The 18,113-nt window shown below is 67.6% G+C and overlaps 3 protein-coding genes across 5 annotated transcripts; 1 reads left to right on the top strand and 2 right to left on the bottom strand.

Annotated features, from left to right (window-relative positions):
* Window positions 1–976: 976 nt before the first annotated feature.
* On the bottom strand, window positions 977–6,911 carry DGAT1 (diacylglycerol O-acyltransferase 1). Of its 2 annotated transcripts, none has more exons than XM_037381763.1 (17): window positions 6,783–6,911; window positions 5,480–5,567; window positions 4,978–5,018; window positions 4,649–4,734; window positions 4,465–4,517; window positions 4,278–4,383; window positions 4,057–4,194; window positions 3,905–3,979; window positions 3,680–3,783; window positions 3,321–3,359; window positions 3,043–3,084; window positions 2,803–2,847; window positions 2,601–2,713; window positions 2,386–2,451; window positions 2,159–2,246; window positions 1,972–2,034; window positions 977–1,782 (listed from the first exon to the last, which is right to left on the bottom strand). In XM_037381763.1, exons 1-17 carry the CDS (start codon window positions 6,908–6,910, stop codon window positions 1,636–1,638), a joined length of 1,422 nt encoding a protein of 473 aa, XP_037237660.1. In that variant the 5' UTR covers window position 6,911; the 3' UTR covers window positions 977–1,635. The 2 variants fall into 2 exon arrangements, with proteins under 2 accessions (XP_037237660.1, XP_037237661.1); XM_037381764.1 differs by having other exon boundaries at window positions 3,905–3,976.
* Window positions 6,912–8,111: 1,200 nt separating this feature from the next.
* On the top strand, window positions 8,112–12,310 carry LOC119145548 (TBC1 domain family member 20-like). 2 transcript variants are annotated; one of them, XM_037382138.1, is made up of 7 exons: window positions 8,118–9,217; window positions 9,542–9,622; window positions 10,164–10,350; window positions 11,279–11,380; window positions 11,480–11,621; window positions 11,710–11,882; window positions 11,971–12,310. In XM_037382138.1, the coding sequence occupies exons 1-7, from the start codon at window positions 8,857–8,859 to the stop codon at window positions 12,215–12,217; spliced, it is 1,293 nt and encodes a 430-aa protein (XP_037238035.1). In that variant the 5' UTR covers window positions 8,118–8,856; the 3' UTR covers window positions 12,218–12,310. The 2 variants fall into 2 exon arrangements, with proteins under 2 accessions (XP_037238033.1, XP_037238035.1); XM_037382136.1 differs by having other exon boundaries at window positions 8,112–9,217; window positions 11,279–11,621.
* A 301-nt stretch (window positions 12,311–12,611) lies between these two features.
* On the bottom strand, window positions 12,612–17,718 carry LOC119144113 (cytochrome P450 11B, mitochondrial-like). Its single transcript, XM_037379035.1, has 9 exons — window positions 17,501–17,718; window positions 16,852–17,007; window positions 15,899–16,098; window positions 15,314–15,517; window positions 14,779–14,933; window positions 14,109–14,293; window positions 13,553–13,631; window positions 13,028–13,219; window positions 12,612–12,725 (listed from the first exon to the last, which is right to left on the bottom strand). The coding sequence occupies exons 1-9, from the start codon at window positions 17,716–17,718 to the stop codon at window positions 12,612–12,614; spliced, it is 1,503 nt and encodes a 500-aa protein (XP_037234932.1).
* Window positions 17,719–18,113: the final 395 nt, after the last annotated feature.

Here is an 18,113-nt window from a genome sequence, read left to right as displayed (position 1 = left end):
CCAGCTCGGGGGTCCCCAGCACAAGCCAGGCAGGGACCTGCTGGAGCGGGGCCGGGGGAGGGACACGGAGCTGGTCCGAGGGCTGGAAGCCCTCTGCTGCGGAGAAAGGCTGCGAGAGCTGGGGGGGCTCAGCCCGGAGCAGAGGAGGCTGCGGGGAGACCCGGCTGCGGCCACTCAGTGCCTACAGGGGCTGTAGGAAGGTGGGGACGGGCTTTTTAGCAGGGCCTGGGGCGACAGGACCGGGGGGCGGCTTATAACTGAAAGGGGGAGATGTAGGGTGGACACAAGGAAGAAATTTGTTACGCTGAGGGCAGCGAGGTGCTGGCACAGGCTGCCCAGAGCAGCTGTGGGTGCCCCATCCCTGGGAGCTCAAGGCCAGGCTGGACGGGGCTGGGAGCAACCTGGTCTGCTGGGAGGTGTCCCTGCCTGTAGCAGGGGGACTAGGTGACCTTCAAAGGTCCTTCCCACCCCAATCCTGCTCTGACCGGTGAGGGCAGGAGCTTCCAGGGCTAGGAATCCTCCTGCAGGGTGAACCTCAGGCCCCTTGCTCCCAGTGGTGCACTGGGATGCTGCTGGTGGCACATGCTGCCCCCCCCCTTGTTGTGTTACCCCTTCTGAGAGCAACCAGGGACCCTTCCGGGGCCAAGGTGGCAGCTGGGGTGTGTGCTGCTGAAGTCACCCCCAGCTGCACCCTCAGCCCTGCAGCAGAACTCCAGGGCCACAGAGCTCCATCTCCCACTTCAACTGGGATACAGGGGGTCTGGGGGGGGGGGGTTTCAGCCCCAGGGTGGTAACCATTGCTCCCTGCAGCATGCCCAGTCTGTCCCAGCTGCTTCCCCACTCCAAACTGGCTTCTCCAGCCCCCCATGTCAGGGGCTAGGACAGAAACTGGGGGAAAATCATGGGCAGTGCCTGGGGTATATACCAGGAGAGAGAGGAATGAGGCTTGGAGAGGGCGGGGGAGAAAAAAAAAAAAAAAAGAAAAAAAAAAAGACACTTTAATCACTCAGTATTTGACAGATACAATCTGGAAGGGTTAAAAAGGGGCTGAGTGAGCCCAGAGCAAGGCCAGGAGGCAGCAGCAGGGCCCGAAGCCCTGCTCCAAGGAGAGGGCAGGGCCATGGGCAGAGGCCCAAGGACGGAGCAGGCAGGGCTGACAGCTGGCGCCGTGCCACTGAGCTCCAGGCAGGGATTGTGCACGGGACCCAGAGCCTCTGGTGGCACCAGGGCCAGGACAAGAGCCCCCCGAGGGAGTGTGACAGGGACCCGGGGGACAGTTACAGGCCAGGGCCAGTCCTTTAAAGTGCCTTAACGCAGAGGAGGCTCTGCTTAAAGCTGGGGGCTGAGGAGCAGCCATGCCCCAGAACAGCTGGGGGCTGGGTGGACTCAGCTCCTGCCTCCCCCCTGCCCTGGCCACACCGTCCCCAGGGCAGAGTGGGGGTCCTGTCCCCCCCGGGGGCTATTGCATTGATCCAACATTCAAATCACAAGGACAGTAACGCCTGCCGGGCTACTCCCTACACACAGAAGAAGGTGCAAGGCAGCCACCCACAGCGGTGGCACCCGGGTGCTGGCAGGGTCTGGGGGACGGTGTGCCCCCTGCACCGTGGGGCAGCACGGGGGGCGGCCCCCGCCTCACTGGTTGCCTTCATAGTTGAGCACGTAGTAATCGTGCACGTACATGAGGACAGCGATGGGTTGCCCGATGATCAGGGACATCCAGACTGCCGCGTTCCCGTAGTTACCCCTGAGGAACTTGGAGACGAACCAGGCCAGTGGGATCTGGAAGTGATGGAGCAGCGTCACCCCGTGCCTGGTGGGCAGCCTGGGATGTGCCCTAGCTAACGGGGCTCAGCCTCAGTAGCCCACTCCCCTCCTGCCGAGGCCACTCACCACACCCCCCCCCCCCCATCCCAGGGAATGCAGGGGTGCTGCCCTGGGCCCAGGGAAGCGAGCAGGGGCTCCGCTCACCTGAGCTGCCATCCCCATGAACGCCCAGAGCCGGAACATCTTCAGGGGGACGCTCACCAAGTACTGGGGAGACGTGAGTTCAGCTGCGGCCCCAGGTCAGGAGCTCTCGGAGCTGCAGGCAGGGTGATGGGGGGGGGGGGGGGGGGGGGGGGCAGGCAGCCCCCGCAGAGCCAGAGGGAGCACTGACCTCGTGGAAGAAGGCAGACGCCAGGAAAACAGCCGTCTGGGCTGCCCACTTGCTGGCCCCCCACTTCAGCAAGGGCTTGTAGAAGTGCCTGAGGAGCAGCGGTCTGTTAGCGCAGAGCCCCAGCAGCATCATAGCCCCCGTCCTCATCCCAGAGGGGCTGGGGGGAGGGGGGACACATGACGACACGGACTGACATGGGACAGTCCCCTCCTGCCACCCCCACGCACCTGAGACACCACTTGTGCACTGGGATGTTCCAGTTCTGCCAGAAATAGGTCACCGACTCAGAGTTCCTGGGGAGAGAAGCAGTGAGCCGTGGTCCGGGGGGAGCTGCCATGTCCCCACTCTGCCTCCAGTGTGCACACACACACCCCACCCCAAAATGACCCTGCTCAGGGACAGGAGGGGATGAGGGGACAGCGCTGTCTCCCCCACTACTCACCACCAGTCCCTGTAAAATTCCCGGTCCCCAAACTGCATCACTTCAGCCACCACATTCAGGCAAGAGTGGAAGAACCAGTAGAAGAAGATGAGCCAGATAAGGTGGTTGGGGACCTGGTGGGGGAGACGGAGGCCGTGAGGGGGGTGCTGGCTGTGTCCGTGTCCCCCCAGGCAAGGGGACTGAGGGTAGCAGGGGTACTCACAGCCAGCTTCAGGAGCCGCTCGATGATCCGGGAATAATCCATGTCCTGCAAAGCACCATCAGCTCCCATCACCCCTGTCCTACAGCCCCCGTGCCAGTCCGGAAAGAGGGCAGGGAGCAGAGGGGGGGGAGGGGCTGGGGTAGTGGCTTCGCCAGATCCTGGAGCCAGGGGGGAGCCACAGCCTCTGCCCCTCCCCCACAATCACCAGGTCCTGTGGTGGGGGGACCCCTCATCACTCACCCGAAAGGGCTTCATGGAGTTCTGGATCGTGGGCACCATCCACTGAAACGGGAACAGCTACTGCAGCCCGGCCCCTGGGGAGGGAGGGGGCCCCCGGGAAGGGGGGGGCAGCCCCCCTGTGCTGGCAGACCTCGCAGATACAGGGGGGCAGAGCTCCCCTGAATGGGCAGCAAGAAGGGAGCAGGGGGTCCAGCTCAGCCCCCACCAACCCCCCAGGGAAAATGCTCAGAGTGAAGCTCCCCACCCCCCGCAACCCCCTCCACTCCCCAACCCCGTACCTGCTGGATCAGCCCCACCAGCAGCTGGATGAAGAAGAGCTGGAAGACAGAGGCAGCGATGGAGCAAGCAACCCCTGGCCCCCCATCTCAGACACCCCCACCCCCATCATCCCCCCCTCCCTTGGTGTACCCCCCTCATCATCCCTCCTCCCTGGGGGGATCCCCCTTCCATCATCCTCCCCCACCTCAGGGAACCCCTCCCCGGTCCTGCTGCCTTTCCTGTGGAAGCAGAGGGCAGAGTCCCCCCAGCCTTGAGCCCCACCCCTCAGCAGACACCCCCAAACCCACCCCCCCCACCCCCCCGGCACAACCCCAACCTCTGCAAGACCTCCCCCCAGCCGCCCCCCACAAGCTCTCACCATCTCAAAGAGGCGCCGGAGAAGGAAGCGCTTGCGGACACGGGGGGAGCGGGGAAAGTTCAACTCGTAGCACAGGGTGGGCGCAAAGAGAAAGTAGTAGAGATCTACGAGGAGGGGGCACATGGGGGCGAGCAGCCAAGCACACCCAGGGGTCCCCCCGGGGGTCTGGGTCCCCCCTGAGTGGGTCTAGGAACCCCTACTCCCAGGTCCACAGGTGGCACTTACTTCTGTAGGTGAGGTTGGCCGGGTAGGTGACCCCACTCTTCCCCACCTCCCCGTTGGCTTTCCGGGCCCCTGCTGCTAGGAGAGGTGAAGGGAACTGTGAGCACCCCCAAGGCAGGATAAGCGCTGTGTCCCCTCCCACGCCGGTGCTGTACCTGTGGCAGTGCTGTCCCCAGGGCCCAGGGGTGCTGTTTTCACCTCCCTCCTCTCCCTACACCACTTATTGACATCCCTGAAGGAGAAGAGCTTGAGGAAGATGACAGTGTAGATGGCCAGGGCGAAGACTGCTCCCACTGCAGGGAGAGGGGAGGTGGTGAGAGAGTGTGTGTCCCCGCTGCACCAGCATGGGGTGAGCCAGGCTCCCAGCCCCCCTCACCTGGGGTGATGGAGGTGACCATGAGTACGACGCCGGCAGGGAAGCAGAGGATGGCCAGGAGGTTGAGGGCATGCAGGGCAGTCCCTGTGCCCTCCGAGAGGGAGCCCTGCAGGAGGGAGTTGTGAGATGGGGGAGCCAGACCCCGCAGGCACAGGGAAGGGGCACCCAGCACCCCCCTGGGGCTCACCGCAGCCAGCCGTCTCTCCAGGGCCAGGGCCACCACCACAAAGACGTTGGCTACTGCAGTGAGGAGGAAGGTGTTATGAGCTGTCAGGACTGCACCCCAACAGCCCTGATCCAGGGCGATGGGCTTCACCAGCACCACCCCAGCCAGACCCGCTGGCTTGGGGCGGGTGTCAGGTGGCACTCACCAATGACCAGGCAGAGGGAGGGCCAGCTGTAGGGGTCTTTGAGGAAGAGGGAGACCACCTGGATGGGGTCCACCAGGATCCCGTACCTGTGTGGATAGGGCGCTTGAGCAGCTGGCTCCAGCCCCTGAAGCCCGATGGGGCCCCCCCACAGGACCCACCCTATGGGGCCACTCCTGGCTCCCCATGGGAGTCCCTGCTCCCCCCGAATCCCCAGTGACCCCAAGGATCCCTCCAGCTGGATCCCAGGGATCTGGGACAGCCCTAGCCCCGGGTGCCAGCAATAATGGCCAGCCCCATGCCACCCTCCCCCCCAGAACCCCCCCACTCACTTGATGAGGTTTTCCAGGAAGAGCCGAGCATTGCTCAAGACCTGGAAGAGGAAGGAGATGCTGGGTGAGGCAACAGCAGGGAGGGGAGAGTCAGCCCCCACCTCCCTGGGGGCACCCGGCTGCCAGCCCCGCACCCTGGGCTCCAGGGCGGCTCAGGGACGCTCTTGCGTCACCAGTGCCACGAGTCTGTGCAAGGGTTGCGGCACACAGCACGGTGAGTCACTCACCAGCACCGATAGGGCTGCCCTAGTCAGGGGCCACGCAACTGCGGCCAGCCGGGGGCTTCACACCCAGAGGCTGGGTGATAGCCACAGCGGGCCAGCAGCACGGCACAGCCACCAGCACCGCGGCACCGGGTGCTGTCAGTGGCTTTAATCGCTGTGCCAAGTCCCTTCTGCTCACTTTCACCCGCTAATTAAATTAAAGCCACACTGGGGGATTAGCCAAGGAAGCGCTGTTCCCAGTGGGGTTCCGCACCAGCATGGGGGGGTCCCCGACTCACCAGCATCACCACACACCAGTTGAGGATGCCCCGGTAGTTGCTGTAGCCACTGGCCGAGCTCAGCAGAGATTCCTGCACCTTGTGACACCTGTGGATAAGGCCGGGAGGTGGGACAGGGCAGGGGGTCAGTGTCGAGGGTGGGGACACAGGGTAAGGAGTCAGTGTCGAGGGGATACACACACACACCCCGCACCAGAGTCACCCCGGGAACCCCAGCAGCAGAAGGTGTGAGTTTCGCTGCAGGCTGGGGTAGGGGCAGGCAGGCAGTCCGGCAGTCCTGGGGAGGGGGGGCAGGCAGGAGGGGGGCGCAGAGGGCCTCCCAGTGCTTGGGGACACAGTTCCCCGGGGGCAGGGGTGCCCGGGGAGGCTCAGGCAGTGCCAGGTGTGGTGCAGGTGGCTCCTGTGCCGGGTCCAGAGTCCCACGGCGCCGTGCCCCCCCCTCCCGTCCCTGATAAGATTAGAGGCGAGGGCAGAAGCATCAGGGACCGATCCTGCTCCCCCACCCACCCAAAAGAGCGGCTGGGGGGGATGTCAGCGCAGGCAGTGGGCAGGCAAGCTCACCCCAGTCCCCCCAGCCCCTTCCGGGGGGAGTGGGACCCCCACGCTGGGGGGGGTGGGGGCCTGGGGGTTACGGGTCACCTGGGCTGGGGTCCACGGGGATGGAACCCACCCCCGGCCAGGGGAGGCCGGTTAAGATCAGGCCTCCGGGGAGCCCCCCCACCCCTGCGGAGCGGGACAGGGGGCTCACGGCCAGGGGCTCCCCGCTGCCGGACCCCTTCCCCGGCCCGGGGGGGCGGGGGGTGGCCCGCCGTGTCGCAAGAGCAACCGGGGCAAGAGCAAGCGGGAGCGGCGGGGACCGGCCGGGGACGTCGCTCCCAGGCACCAGGACACGGCGTGGTGGGGGCTGGGGGCAGCACACGAGGGTCCCGGAGACACCGACGGGGGGGAGGGGGGGGGGGGAGGGGTGTTCCGCCCGGAGAGGGGGCACGGGGGGGGGGGGAGGGGCAGGGGGCACCGGGAACCAGCGGCCGCCGTGACCCCGGGCCACGGGGGGGAACCGGGAACAACGACGACGGCAAGAGGAAGGGGGTAGCACCGGGGAACGGGCCGGCACCAGGGAACGGGCCAGCACCGGCGAACGGGCCGGGGAGGGGAGAGGCGCAAGGGACCGGAGCACCAGGACCGGGGATGAGGTGGTGGTGGGGGGTTTGTCACCGGGCAGGGCCCGGGGGGCGGAGGGCCGGGACCCCGGGCGGGAGGAGGCCCGGCAGAGGACGGGTGGGCCCGGCCGCGGGGCCGTTACCTGAAGTCTCCACCGGGGTCATCGCAGCCGCCGCCGTCGCCCGGAGCGGGAGCGGGTCCGGACCGCGCCGCCGAGCCCCCCCCGCGCCGCCGCCGGGCCCCCCCCACCAGCGCGCCGCGGTCGCCCATGGCCGGGCCGCAGCGCCCCCCGTCCGCCCGCCCGCCCTATGTAACCCTGGCAACGGTCCCGCCCCCGCCGCCCGCCCGGCCAATGGCGGCGCCGGACCGCAACCCCCAGCGGCCCCCGCGCTGCCACTCCCCGCCGCCGGCTCGCGTGATGGGCGGCGGAGAAGACCAATGGAAAAGCGGGGCGGGGCGGTGCTGGCCAATGGAAGGGCGGAGCGATGAGGGCGGGCGCAGCGCGGCGATGAGCGGCGGCCGGCGGGCGAGCGGGGGGCGGCGGGCGGAGCGCGGGGGGGGGCGACGGTGAGGGAGGGCCCGGCGGGGGGACCGGGGAGGTATGGGGGGCTGGGGTCGGGGGGGGGGGCGAGTGGACGTCGGGGGGGGCGGTAATGGGGAGCCGGGGGGAGCGAGGGGGGGGGCCATGGGGGGGCCAGGGGGGGGTGCGGTGAGGGTATGGGGGGACCAAGGGGGGGCGGTGTAATGGGGGGGGCGGTGTAATAGGGGTGCAATGGGGAGCCGAGGGTGGGGCGAGAGGGGGCCATGGGGGGTTCCGGGGGGGTATGGGGGGGCGGTGCAATGGGAGGTGTGATGGGGGGGCCATGGGGGGGCCAACAGGGTGGAGGTGAAGGGGAGCCGTCGGGGGTGCAAGGGCGATATGGGGGGGGCAGGGGGTGCAATGGGGGGACCATGGGGGGGGGAGGCAATGGGGAGCGGGGGGGGCAGGGCAGGGTCTTGGGAGGTGCAGGGTGGGTATAGGGGGGCGATAGGGTGGGGGACGAGGGGGGGTTATGCAGGGGTGGGGGGCCCGGGGGGGGGGGGCAACAGGGGGTGTATGAGGGGGCTGTAATGGGGGGTCCCAGGGGTGGGGGTGTAACAGGGAGCTGGGGGGTTGGCTGGGGGGGCAATGGGGGGGGCATATGGGGCTGTAATGGGGGGCAGTGGGATGGAGGTGTAATGGGGGGGGAGTCTGATGGGAGACTGGGGGTGAGGGGGGGGCCGTGTGGGGTGCAGGGAGGATATGGGGGACGTTGAGGCAGTGTGCAATGGGGGGCTGGTGGGGGGTGGGTGGGCTGCAGTGGGGGGTGGGGGGGTGCGGGGAGGACATGGGGTGCAGGTGTCAGGGGGACCTGGGGGGGAGTGGGGGGGGGGGTCAGGGGGGATGCATGGTCCTGGCAAAGCTCGTGCTGTGCCATGTATTCCATGCTGTGCTGTGCCATGCCATGCGTGCCATGTGTGCCGTGCCATGCCACACGTGCTGTGCCATGTGCGCTGTGCCATGCCATACCATGTGAGCCATGCTGTGCCATGTACGCCAATCTGTGCCATGTGCGCTGTGCCGTGCCATACCATGTGAGCCATGCTGTGCCATGTACGCCATTCTGTGCCATGTGCGCTGTGCCGTGCCATACCATGTGAGCCATGCTGTGCCATGTACGCCGTTCTGTGCCATGTGCGCTGTGCCGTGCCATACCATGTGAGCCATGCTGTGCCATGTACGCCGTTCTGTGCCATGTGCGCTGTGCCGTGCCATCTCTGCTATGCTGTGCCATGTATGCTGTGCTGTGCCATGCCACACCACCCATGCCATGCCGCACCAACCATGCTGTGCTCTGTCATGCCACACCGTGCTGTGCCATGCCATGCAGGCCATCACAGTGCCATGCTATGCCATACTGTGCCATCTATGCCATGCTGGCCATGCTGTACTGGGCCCCATGGGCCATTGTCATGCCATGCTGTGCCACACTGGCCATTGCTGTGCTGTGCCATGCCAACCGTGCCATGCCATGTAGGGTATGCCATGCTTTGCCATGTCATACCAGTAATGCCATGCTGTGCCACGCCGTGCCATACCAACCACGTGCCGTGCCAGCTGATCACCTGGGCCATTACAGTGCCATGCTGTGCCGTGCCAACCATGCCGTGCCGTGCTATGCCATGCCAATGGCGCCATGCGATGCCATGCCGTGCTATGCCATGCCATGCCAATGACACCATGCTATGCCGTGCCAATGATGCCATGCGATGCCGTGCTGCGCTGTGCTGTGCCGTGCCAAGCGTGCCGTGCCATGCCCATGGCACCAGGTGATGCGGTGCCAAGGGTGCCCATCCCTTGCCTGTCAGCAGTGGGGCGCGGCGGGCGGTGGGCGCAGCAGCGGGTGCAGGTGCTGCAGGCGCTGCGCAGTGACCCGGTGGGGCTGGAGGGGCTGCGGGCGGCCGCCCGGGGTGAGGGGGGGCTCTGCCCCGAGCTGCGCCCCCAGGTCTGGCCCCGGCTGCTCAGCGTCGACCCCTGTAACCTGCCCCCCCGGCCAGGTACGAGCTGGGGTCGCCGGGGGGGGCGGGGGGGGCGCATGGGGTTTCCTTACACCCCCTTCCTGGCCAGCCTTGGCCCGGTGCAACAGGCTGGCACCCCCCCATTCCCTCCCTCCCCATCTACCCCTTCCCTTCCCCCCATTCCCCCCCCATTCCCACACCTCCAATTGCCCCTCCCATTTAATTCCCCCATTCCCACCATTCCCCAACCAACATTCCCCCATTTCTACTCCTACCCCCCCATCCCAGCCCCCCCCAGCTGCCTGACACAGCCCCTGGGGGATGTGACCCCTCACACACACCCCTCCCCGGTACCCCCCGCAGCCCCTCCCGCCCTCCAGGACCACCGGGACCGGAGCCAAGTGCTGCTGGATGTGGCTCGCTCAGCCCCCCGCTTCCCCCCGGGTGAGTGCGGTCCCCCCCGGGTCTGGGGGGTCAGTACCTGGGCTGGGGGGCTGTGCCTGGGCGGGGGGTTGGGAATGCCTTGGGGGGAACGGGGGTGGGGGAGGGAATGCCTGGGCTGGGGGAACTGTACCCGGCTGTGCCCGGGCTGGGGGGCTGGGAACGCCTGGGGGCGCTCTGGACCTGGCTATGGGGTGGCTCATTTGGGTATGGGGGTGCTCAGTGCCTGGGCGGGGGGGGCTCTACCTGGTATGGGGGTGGGCCAGGGGGCTGTGCCATGTGTTGGGGGGCTGTGCTGGGGTGGGGGTGGGGCTGTGCCGGGGTAGGGCACTACTGCAGGGGCTGTGTGTGGGGGCACACTGGGCTGGGATGCTGGCGGGGGCGGTCCCCATGCTGGGCTGGGATACTGGGGGGGGGTCCCCGCAGTGGGATGGAATGCTGGCGGGGGGTGTCCCATGCTGGGGGGGGGATCCCCACAGCGGGGTGGGATTCTGGGGGGGGGCCCACTCCCGGGGGTTCCCATATCCAGCGGGTGCCCCCCCAGGCATGCCAGCAGAGCAGCGGCAGGTGCTGCAGGAGCAGCTGGCGGGCCTGATCCTGCACGTCCTGCGCGCCCACCCCCAGCTGCACTACTACCAGGGCTACCACGATGTGGCCCTCACCTTGCTGCTGGTGCTGGGCCAGCGCCGCGCTGCCCCGCTGCTGGAGCAGCTGTCCACACACCATCTCCGGTAACCCTGGCACCCCCAGCCCACCCACTGTCCCCCCAGTGTCCCCGCAGGACCCTCAACCTACCCTGGGTCTCCCCGGTGTCTCCCCGGGACCCCCAGCCCACCCTGCTGCTGGAGCAGCTCTCCACGCACCACCTCTGGTACCCCCAGCACCCACAGCCCACCCACTGTCCCCCCGGTGTCCCCCTGGGACCCCCAACCCACCCTGGGACTCTCCCCGGGACCCCCAGCCTGGCCCGCTGCTGGAGCAGCTCTCCACACACTACCTGCAGTAACCACTGCACCTCTGGGACGCCCCCCCCCCCCCCGGCACCCGCCAGTGTCCTCCAGGACCCTCAGCCCACCCCAAAGTCCCCTTGGGACCCCCAGCCCACCTTGATGTGCCCTCAGGACCCCCACCCATCCTGGTGTCCCCTTGGGATCCCCAGCCCATGCTGGCATCCCCCCAGGACCTCCCACCCACCTCAACAAGCCACTGGGACCTCCCAGCCTGTGTCGGTATCCCACCAGAACCCCCTGCTCTGGTATCCCCAGGACCCACACCCACACCAGTGTCCCCTCAGGACACCCCACCCACCCCAGCGTCCCCCCAGGACCCCCCGCCTGCCTTGGCATCCCCCCCAAGACCCCCAGCCTGTGCCAGTATCCCCCCAGGACCCCCCAGTTTGGTGTCCCCCTGAGACCCCCCCATGCACCCTGGTGTCCCCCCAGGACCCCCACTCATCCAAGTGTCTCCCCAGGAGCCCCCACCTGCCCTGGCATTACCTCAGGACACCCCAGCTGCCCCAGCATCCCCCTGAGACCCCCAGACCTGCCCCAGTGTCCCCCCAGGGTGCTGGGGTTGAGGCCACCACCCTGCCAGGTGTGCCAGCGGGTGTACCACCAGGGAGTACCAGGGAGTACCACCACCCTGTGTGTCCCCCGCCAGGGACTTCATGGACCCCACGATGGACAGCACCAAGCACATCCTCAACTACCTCATGCCACTGCTGCAGCGGGAGAGCCCCCGGCTCCATGACTTCATGCAAAGGTACAGGATTGGGGACCGGGGGGATGGGGACATGGGGGGGGTCCCCCCCTGCCCTGCCATGCCCACTGGCCCCTCACTGCCCCGCCTGGCCACTGGCAGAGCGGAGGTGGGCACCATCTTCGCCCTGAGCTGGCTTATCACCTGGTACGGGCATGTCCTCACCGACTTCCATCACACCCTCCGGCTCTACGACTTCTTCCTCGCCTCCCACCCCCTCATGCCCGTCTACTTCGCTGCCGCGGTAGGTGCGATGCACAGGGACCCCACCCCACCCAGCCCCCCTCCCAGCACCTGGTTGGGGCCCCTAAGGTGATGGGTGCCCTCGGTAGGTGGTCCTGCACCGTGAGGAGGAGGTGCTGGGTGCCCCCTGCGACATGCCCAGCCTCCACCAGCTCCTCTCCCGCATCCCTCCGGATTTGCCCTACGAGCGCCTGGTCCTGCGGGCGCAGGAGCTTTTCCAGCGTCACCCGCATGGCTGCCTGGCCCGGCAGCACCACAAGAGGTAAGGGGGGGAAGGCACCGGGTGCTGGTGGGACACCCCCCGGCAAATCCCCAGGTTGAACCAGTGCGTCCCCCTCTCCCCACCGCAGCATCGCCATCCAGTCCTTCAGCGCCTTCCAGCGTGCTGCATCCTGCCAGCGCCCCAATGCTGTCCTGCGCCGGCAGCGCCAGGAGCCGGCCGGGGACGCCGCCGTGACCCCTCTGCCTGCTATCGGTCACAACCCACTGGTGAAGGTGGCTGTCTGGGGGCTGTCGGCCACGCTGGGGGCTGTGGCACTGGCCGTCACTCACACTGCGCTCGACTGGGGGCCCGAGTTCCTGCTCCGGCTCTTCTAGACCCCCCCGGGGATGTCACCAGCTCAGGGTCCCCAGCCAGCACTGAGCTCCCCTGCCCCACAGGGACTTTCAATAAAAGCTCTTTTTGAGGCATATCTGTGCAGCCCCCTCCGTTTTTGGCCCCTGTCCCATCCCACTACTGTTTGGGGGACGCTGTCCCACCTGTTCCCCACTGATGGAGCCAGCACAGTGCCTGAAAGAAGACTTTATTGCAGGTCTGGGGTCTCCTGTCTGCTCTGCTCCCCTGGGGCAGCTCATTTGCATGTGATTTGCATGCCATCTCCCACCACGCTTCAGGGACCATGGGGTCCTGCCCCACAGCCCCATCCCCACAGCTCTTCCCACTGTGTTCCCTGCATGGGGGGACACTGGGGGGGGTGCTGGGGTTGAGGGCTCAGTCGAGGGTCCGGAAGGTGAGCAGGGGCGACTTCTCGGGCATGAGGATGAAGCGGAAGACGGTGCGGATATCCTCAGTGGACACTGCCTCAATAGTGAAGTTGTGCAAGACCTGGTGGGAACCAAGACTTTGGGTCAAGCCAAGACATCGGGTCAAGCCAAGATGTTGAGTCAAGACAAGATGTTAGGTCAAGATAAGACACTGAGTCAAGCCAAGATGTCATTGGGTCAAGCCAAGGTGCAGGGTCAAGACAAGATTTTGGGTCGAGCCAAGATGTCATTGGGTCAAGACAAGACATTGGGTCAAGCTGAGACATTGTTGGGTTAAGCCCAGACATTGGGTCAACCCAACCCAACCACAGGGCACCCCGGCACCCCCAGCCACGGGGTGGGTGCATGCTGGTCACCACTCACGTGTATGAGGAAAAGCATCATCTCAGCCTCAGCGAGGCGGCGGCCGATGCACTGGCGGGCACCGAAGCCGAAGGCCAATGCCTTGAAGCTGGAGGCGTCCTTGCTGAGCCAGCGGGAGGGGTCGTAGCGCTCGGGGTTGGGGAAGACAGCCGGGCTGCGACCCATGGAGTACAGGGCCACCTGGCATAACGTCTGCAGCGGGGGGCTCAGTGCCAGACCACTATGAACCCCCCCTGTGCCCCCCAGTATCCCCCAGTGCCCCCCAGTCACTGTCCAGTGCCCACCCTCCCAGTTCTCCCAGTATCCAGCCTCCCAGTGCCCCCCAGTCCCACTCCAGTCGCCAGCGCACTCAACCCCCGTGTCACCAGAACCGCCCCCCCAGCCCCCAAGTGCCCCCATCTCCATCCCCCTAGTATCTCCCAGTGCTCCCCAGTGACCCACAGATCCCCCCCAGTACCCCCAGTGCCCCAGTACCCAGCCTCCCAGCGCCCCCCGTCCCCCCCGCACCCCGTGCCCCACGCTCACCCCTGCTGGCACGCGGTAGTTGTGGAGCACCACGTCCTTGGCCGGGTAGCGCTGCACCGTGATGCCCACCGGGTACAGCCTGTGGGGGGGATTGGTGGGGTCCCCAAGGGGTGACACACACATCCCCAGGCAGCCCCAGGAACCCCAGTGCCCCCTGTAACCCACAGCTGGGGTGGCAGACCCACGACCCAGCACCCCCCAGCCCCCCAGTGCCCCCCAGCCCCTCAGCGCCCCCCCCGTCCCCAGCAACCCCCAGTCCACCCAGTGCTCCCCAGTGCCACCAAGTCCCCCTCCAGTCCTCAGACGCCCAGTATCCCCCAGTGCCCCCACCATGACCCACAGTTCCCTCCCAGTCTTCAATCACCAGTCCCCAGCCCCCGCCTCAGTCCTCCCAAGTCCCCAGCCCCCCCCAGTATCCCCCAGTGCCCCTGTGACCCCCAGTCCCGCCCAGTCCCCATCCTGCCACTTCCCCCCAGTTCCCCCCAGTGCCCCCAGTTCCCAGGCTCCCCAGTACCTCCCAGTTCCCCCCAGCGCCCCCAGTGCCCCCCGGACCCACCGCAGGGTCTCCTTGATGGCGGCGCGCAGCAGCGGGAGCCCGGCCAGGAGCGCGGGCAGAGGCTGGGCCCCCCCCGGGGCCCCCCCTGGGGCTCCCCCCGCCGCCCGCAGCTCTGCCCGCAGCGCCTGCTGCACCCCCGGGTTCCGGCCCAGCTCGAACAGCGTCAGCAGCAGTGGCGTCGCCGTCTGGGGGGGCACTCACTGAGACCCCCGGGACCCCCCTGAGACCCCCCCGGGACACCCACTGAGCCCCCTCAGGACGCAGCCGGGACACTCCACTGACACCCCCCAGGTCCCCTCTAAGCCCCCGGGACCCCCCCTGAGCCCCCCGGGACCCCCCTGCTGACAGCCCCTGGATCCCCTCTGAGCCCCCAAAACCCCCCATCAGAGCCCTGCTCTGACCCCCCCGGCACCTCCCCACTCACCCGTCAGGCCCCCCTGACTGACACCCCGGGACCTCCACCCTGCCCCATGCCCCCCACCCTGACCCTCCCATGCTCCCCCTCTCACTGACCCCCCTGTGCCCCCCCACACACACCCCCAGGACTCCCCCCACTGACCCTCCCGTACCCTCCCCAGCCCCCCACCCCCCAGGACTCCCCCCAGGTGACCCCTTGTCCCCAGATCAGGAGCACCCCCAGCCCCCCCGCCACACCCCCCTCGGCACCCACGGTGTCTACGCCGCCAGCGGTGAACTCGGTGACATTGGCCTTGATGGAGTCGAGGGGCAGCTGGCCCTGCAGCAGCAGCTCGGCCATGATCCCCCCGTACCCCCCCGGCCCCCCCTGACAGAACTCCCGGTAGATGCGCTGGATGTTCTCGTCAGCTGCCAGGGAGAGGGGGCACCGCCTTCAGCAGAGGGGGGCACCCAGACCCCCACCCTGCTCCTGCACCCATTGTACATGAAGTCTTGCAGTGGGGGCACCCCAGTAGCCCCCCTCAACGTGTGTGGGGTCCTGCAGGGTGGGGGGAACCCAGGTAACCCCACACACACTCCTGTACCCACCATGCCTGGGGAGCCGGGCGGGGGGGGCAAGAGATAGGGGCCCTCAGGGTGGGGGGTCCCACAGGGTAAGGGAGTACTGCGGGGCGGGGGTCCCCCAGAGAGGGGCGGTGCTGCAGAGTGGAGGGGTGTCCCTGCAGAGTAGGGTGTTCCCGCAGGGTGGGAGTTTCCTCGGGAGGGGTGAGGGCCCCCCCGGCACCCACCGTGCTGGAAGATGGTGTCCCAGGCCTGCAGGTGCTCCTGCCAGAGGCGGGGGTGCAGGCAGCGCAGCAGCAGCGGGGGCACGAAGAGCAGTGGCAGGGTGGTCCGCAGCATCGTCTCCAGAGCCCCCAGGAAGCGTTGGGCCCCTCCTGCCGCCTCCCCCCCCAGCAGACCCAGCCGCTCCCCGTACAGCGCGTAGGTGCTGGCTGCGCCCAAAGTGGGGGACACCTACTCAGCACCCCAGTTTCTGGGTTGGGGGTCCCCCTTGGCACCCCATCCCCTGGGTGGGGATCCCCATTATCAATCACACCCCTCAGTCCCTGGGTCCTGAGTGGGAGGTCCTGGGTGGGGGTCCCACTGTAACCCCCCGCCCTGTCCTGTTGCGTGCCCCACTCAGCCCCTGGGGTCCTGGGTGTGCGGTCCCCATGTCTCCCCCCTCATCCCCTGGGATCCCCACTATCATCACCCCACCCCACCCCTTGGGCCCAGGGTGGGTGTGTCCCCCCAGTTCCACACCATCCCCTGGCATCCCAGGTCGGGGGTCCTGGGTGAGGGTCCCCCTGCCCACCCCCCTCCCCCCCACGCACCCTCCAGGGTGAAGCGGAAGAGGAGGGGGTGGATGTCGAGGGTGAGGGCACGCCCAGGGCTCTCCTGCACGCGGCGCCGCATGGCGGTGGCAAAGTCACGGGCAACGGCATCAAGGAGCGGCAGGAACTTCTGGGTGCCAGCTGGGCTCAGCACCTCCCGGTTCAGCGCCAGCCGGTCCGAGCGCCAGGCCTGCCCGTTCCTGTCCACGGCTGGGGTCAGGCAGCCTGCTCACACTGCCCACACTGCCTGCCCTACCTGCGCCGCCTGCACTGTCTGCCCTGCCTGCCCTGCCCTGCCCTGCCTGCCCTGCCTGCCCTGCCTGTGTTGCCCTGCCTGCCCTGCACTGCCCTGCCTGCCCTGCCTGCCCTGCCTGTGTTGCCCTGCCTGCCCTGCCTATGCACCTGCACTGTCTGCACTGCCTATGATGCCTGCACCACCTGCCCTGGTTGTGCTGCCTGCACCGCTTGCACTGCCTGTGCTGCATGCATTGCCTGTGCTGACCTGCCTGCTCTGCCTTTGCTGTCTGCACTGCTTGCACTGCCTGCCCAGCCTTTGCTGCCTGCACTGCCCATGCTGTCTGCGCTGCCTGCACTGCTTGCGTTGCCTGTGCTGCCTGTAGTCTGTCCTGCCTGCACTGCCTGCACTGCTTGCCCTGCCTTTGCTGCTTGAGGTGCATGTGCTTCCTGCACTACCTGTGGTGGCTGCCCTGCATATGTTGCCTGTGCTGCCTGTGCTGCCTGTACTGCCTACGCTACCCCAAGGCCCTGGCATGTCCCAGGGCACCCACCTGCACCCCACGGTGCATCCCAGCCATGCCCACCCCTACACCCCAGCTCTGCCCATCATGTCCCCCCGTCCTTCCCCCCAGCTTGTCCCACACTGCGCTCCTCCCCAGCCCAGAGTGCCTCCCCTGCCCCCTCCCAGGGTGCCCCCCCGACCCACTGACACTCACAGCAGGAAGACGCCACACTTGTGGTTGCGCAGGCGGCGGTGGGCGCTCCAGGCCTCGATGCCCATCCGCCGTGGGAAGAGCCCCTCTGCCCAGAAGAGCTGGGCCGCATCCCGTGGGAGCAGCACATTGACGCAGTCATAGGTGCCCACCCGCTCCCTGTCAGGGCACCTGCATCAGCTGGGACCACCCACCCCGGGGGGGGATGCCCCCCGGGGGTCCCCAAGATGGGACAAGGTCAATGAGGAGCACCCAGCCAAGGGGTTCTGTCAACATGGGGACACCCTGGGATGGGACCGGGTCAACAGGGACCACCCAACTGAGGGGGTCCTGGCACCCTGGAGTGATGGGACATCTCAGAATGGGACTGTGTCAACAAAGGCCACGCAGCCAAGGGGCTGTGTCAGCTTGGGGGTGCAGGGAACACCCTGAGATGGGATGGGGTCAATTGGGATCACCCACCTGAGGGGTCCTGTCAACCTGGGGGTGCTGGGACACTCCAGCATGGGACAGGCTCAACTGGGACCACCCAACTAAGGGGTCTTGCCAACCTGGAGGTGCTGGGACACCCTGGGATGGGATGGGGTCAAGAGGGACCACCCAACCGAGGCACCCTGGCACCCTGGGGTGCTGGGATGGGGGAACCCCCTACCTGTAGATGGGCCCGAGGCGCTGGAAGCTGCCCTCCATGTGGTAGTGGAAGTCCTGGAAGCCATCGCTGCGCCAGGCGCGGTAGAGGTTGAGCCACTGGTTGCGGCCATCACGGGGAATGGCCTCATAGGGTTGCACGGCCCTGGGGACCCCCCCAGCCCCCCCTGAGCACAGTGCCCGCTGGCCCCCCTGGCCCCACAGCCAGCTCCGGGCTCTCATCCTCCTGTGCCTGGATCCAGCCCCACGCCGCTGCCGCCTCCCCCTTATATCCCCAAGGCCAAGGTCGTCCCCGACGTGGTGGGGGCCCCCCTGACGCTCGCCCCTGGATGACGTGTGGGGCCGGTGGATCCCCCTGAGCCACAGAGGACCCCCTGAGTGCCCCTTGCTGAGATGTGCACCCATCCCTGCACAGCCTGATCCAGCCCCACAGCACCCAGCCCCACACATGCAGCCCCACAGCACCCAGCCCTACAGCGCCCAGCCCCACACATCCAGTGGTGCAGCACCCCACAGCACTCAGCCCCACAGCACCCCACAGCACCCAGCCCCACAGAACCCGCAGCACACCACAGCACCCAACCCCACATATCCTAACGCAGCACCCCACAGTGCTC

The sequence above is a fragment of the Falco rusticolus genome, chromosome 3, assembly GCF_015220075.1.
Source record: "Falco rusticolus isolate bFalRus1 chromosome 3, bFalRus1.pri, whole genome shotgun sequence".
NCBI classification, from domain to species: Eukaryota; Metazoa; Chordata; class Aves; order Falconiformes; family Falconidae; genus Falco; species Falco rusticolus.
This window is presented reverse-complemented; position numbering and strand designations above follow the sequence as displayed.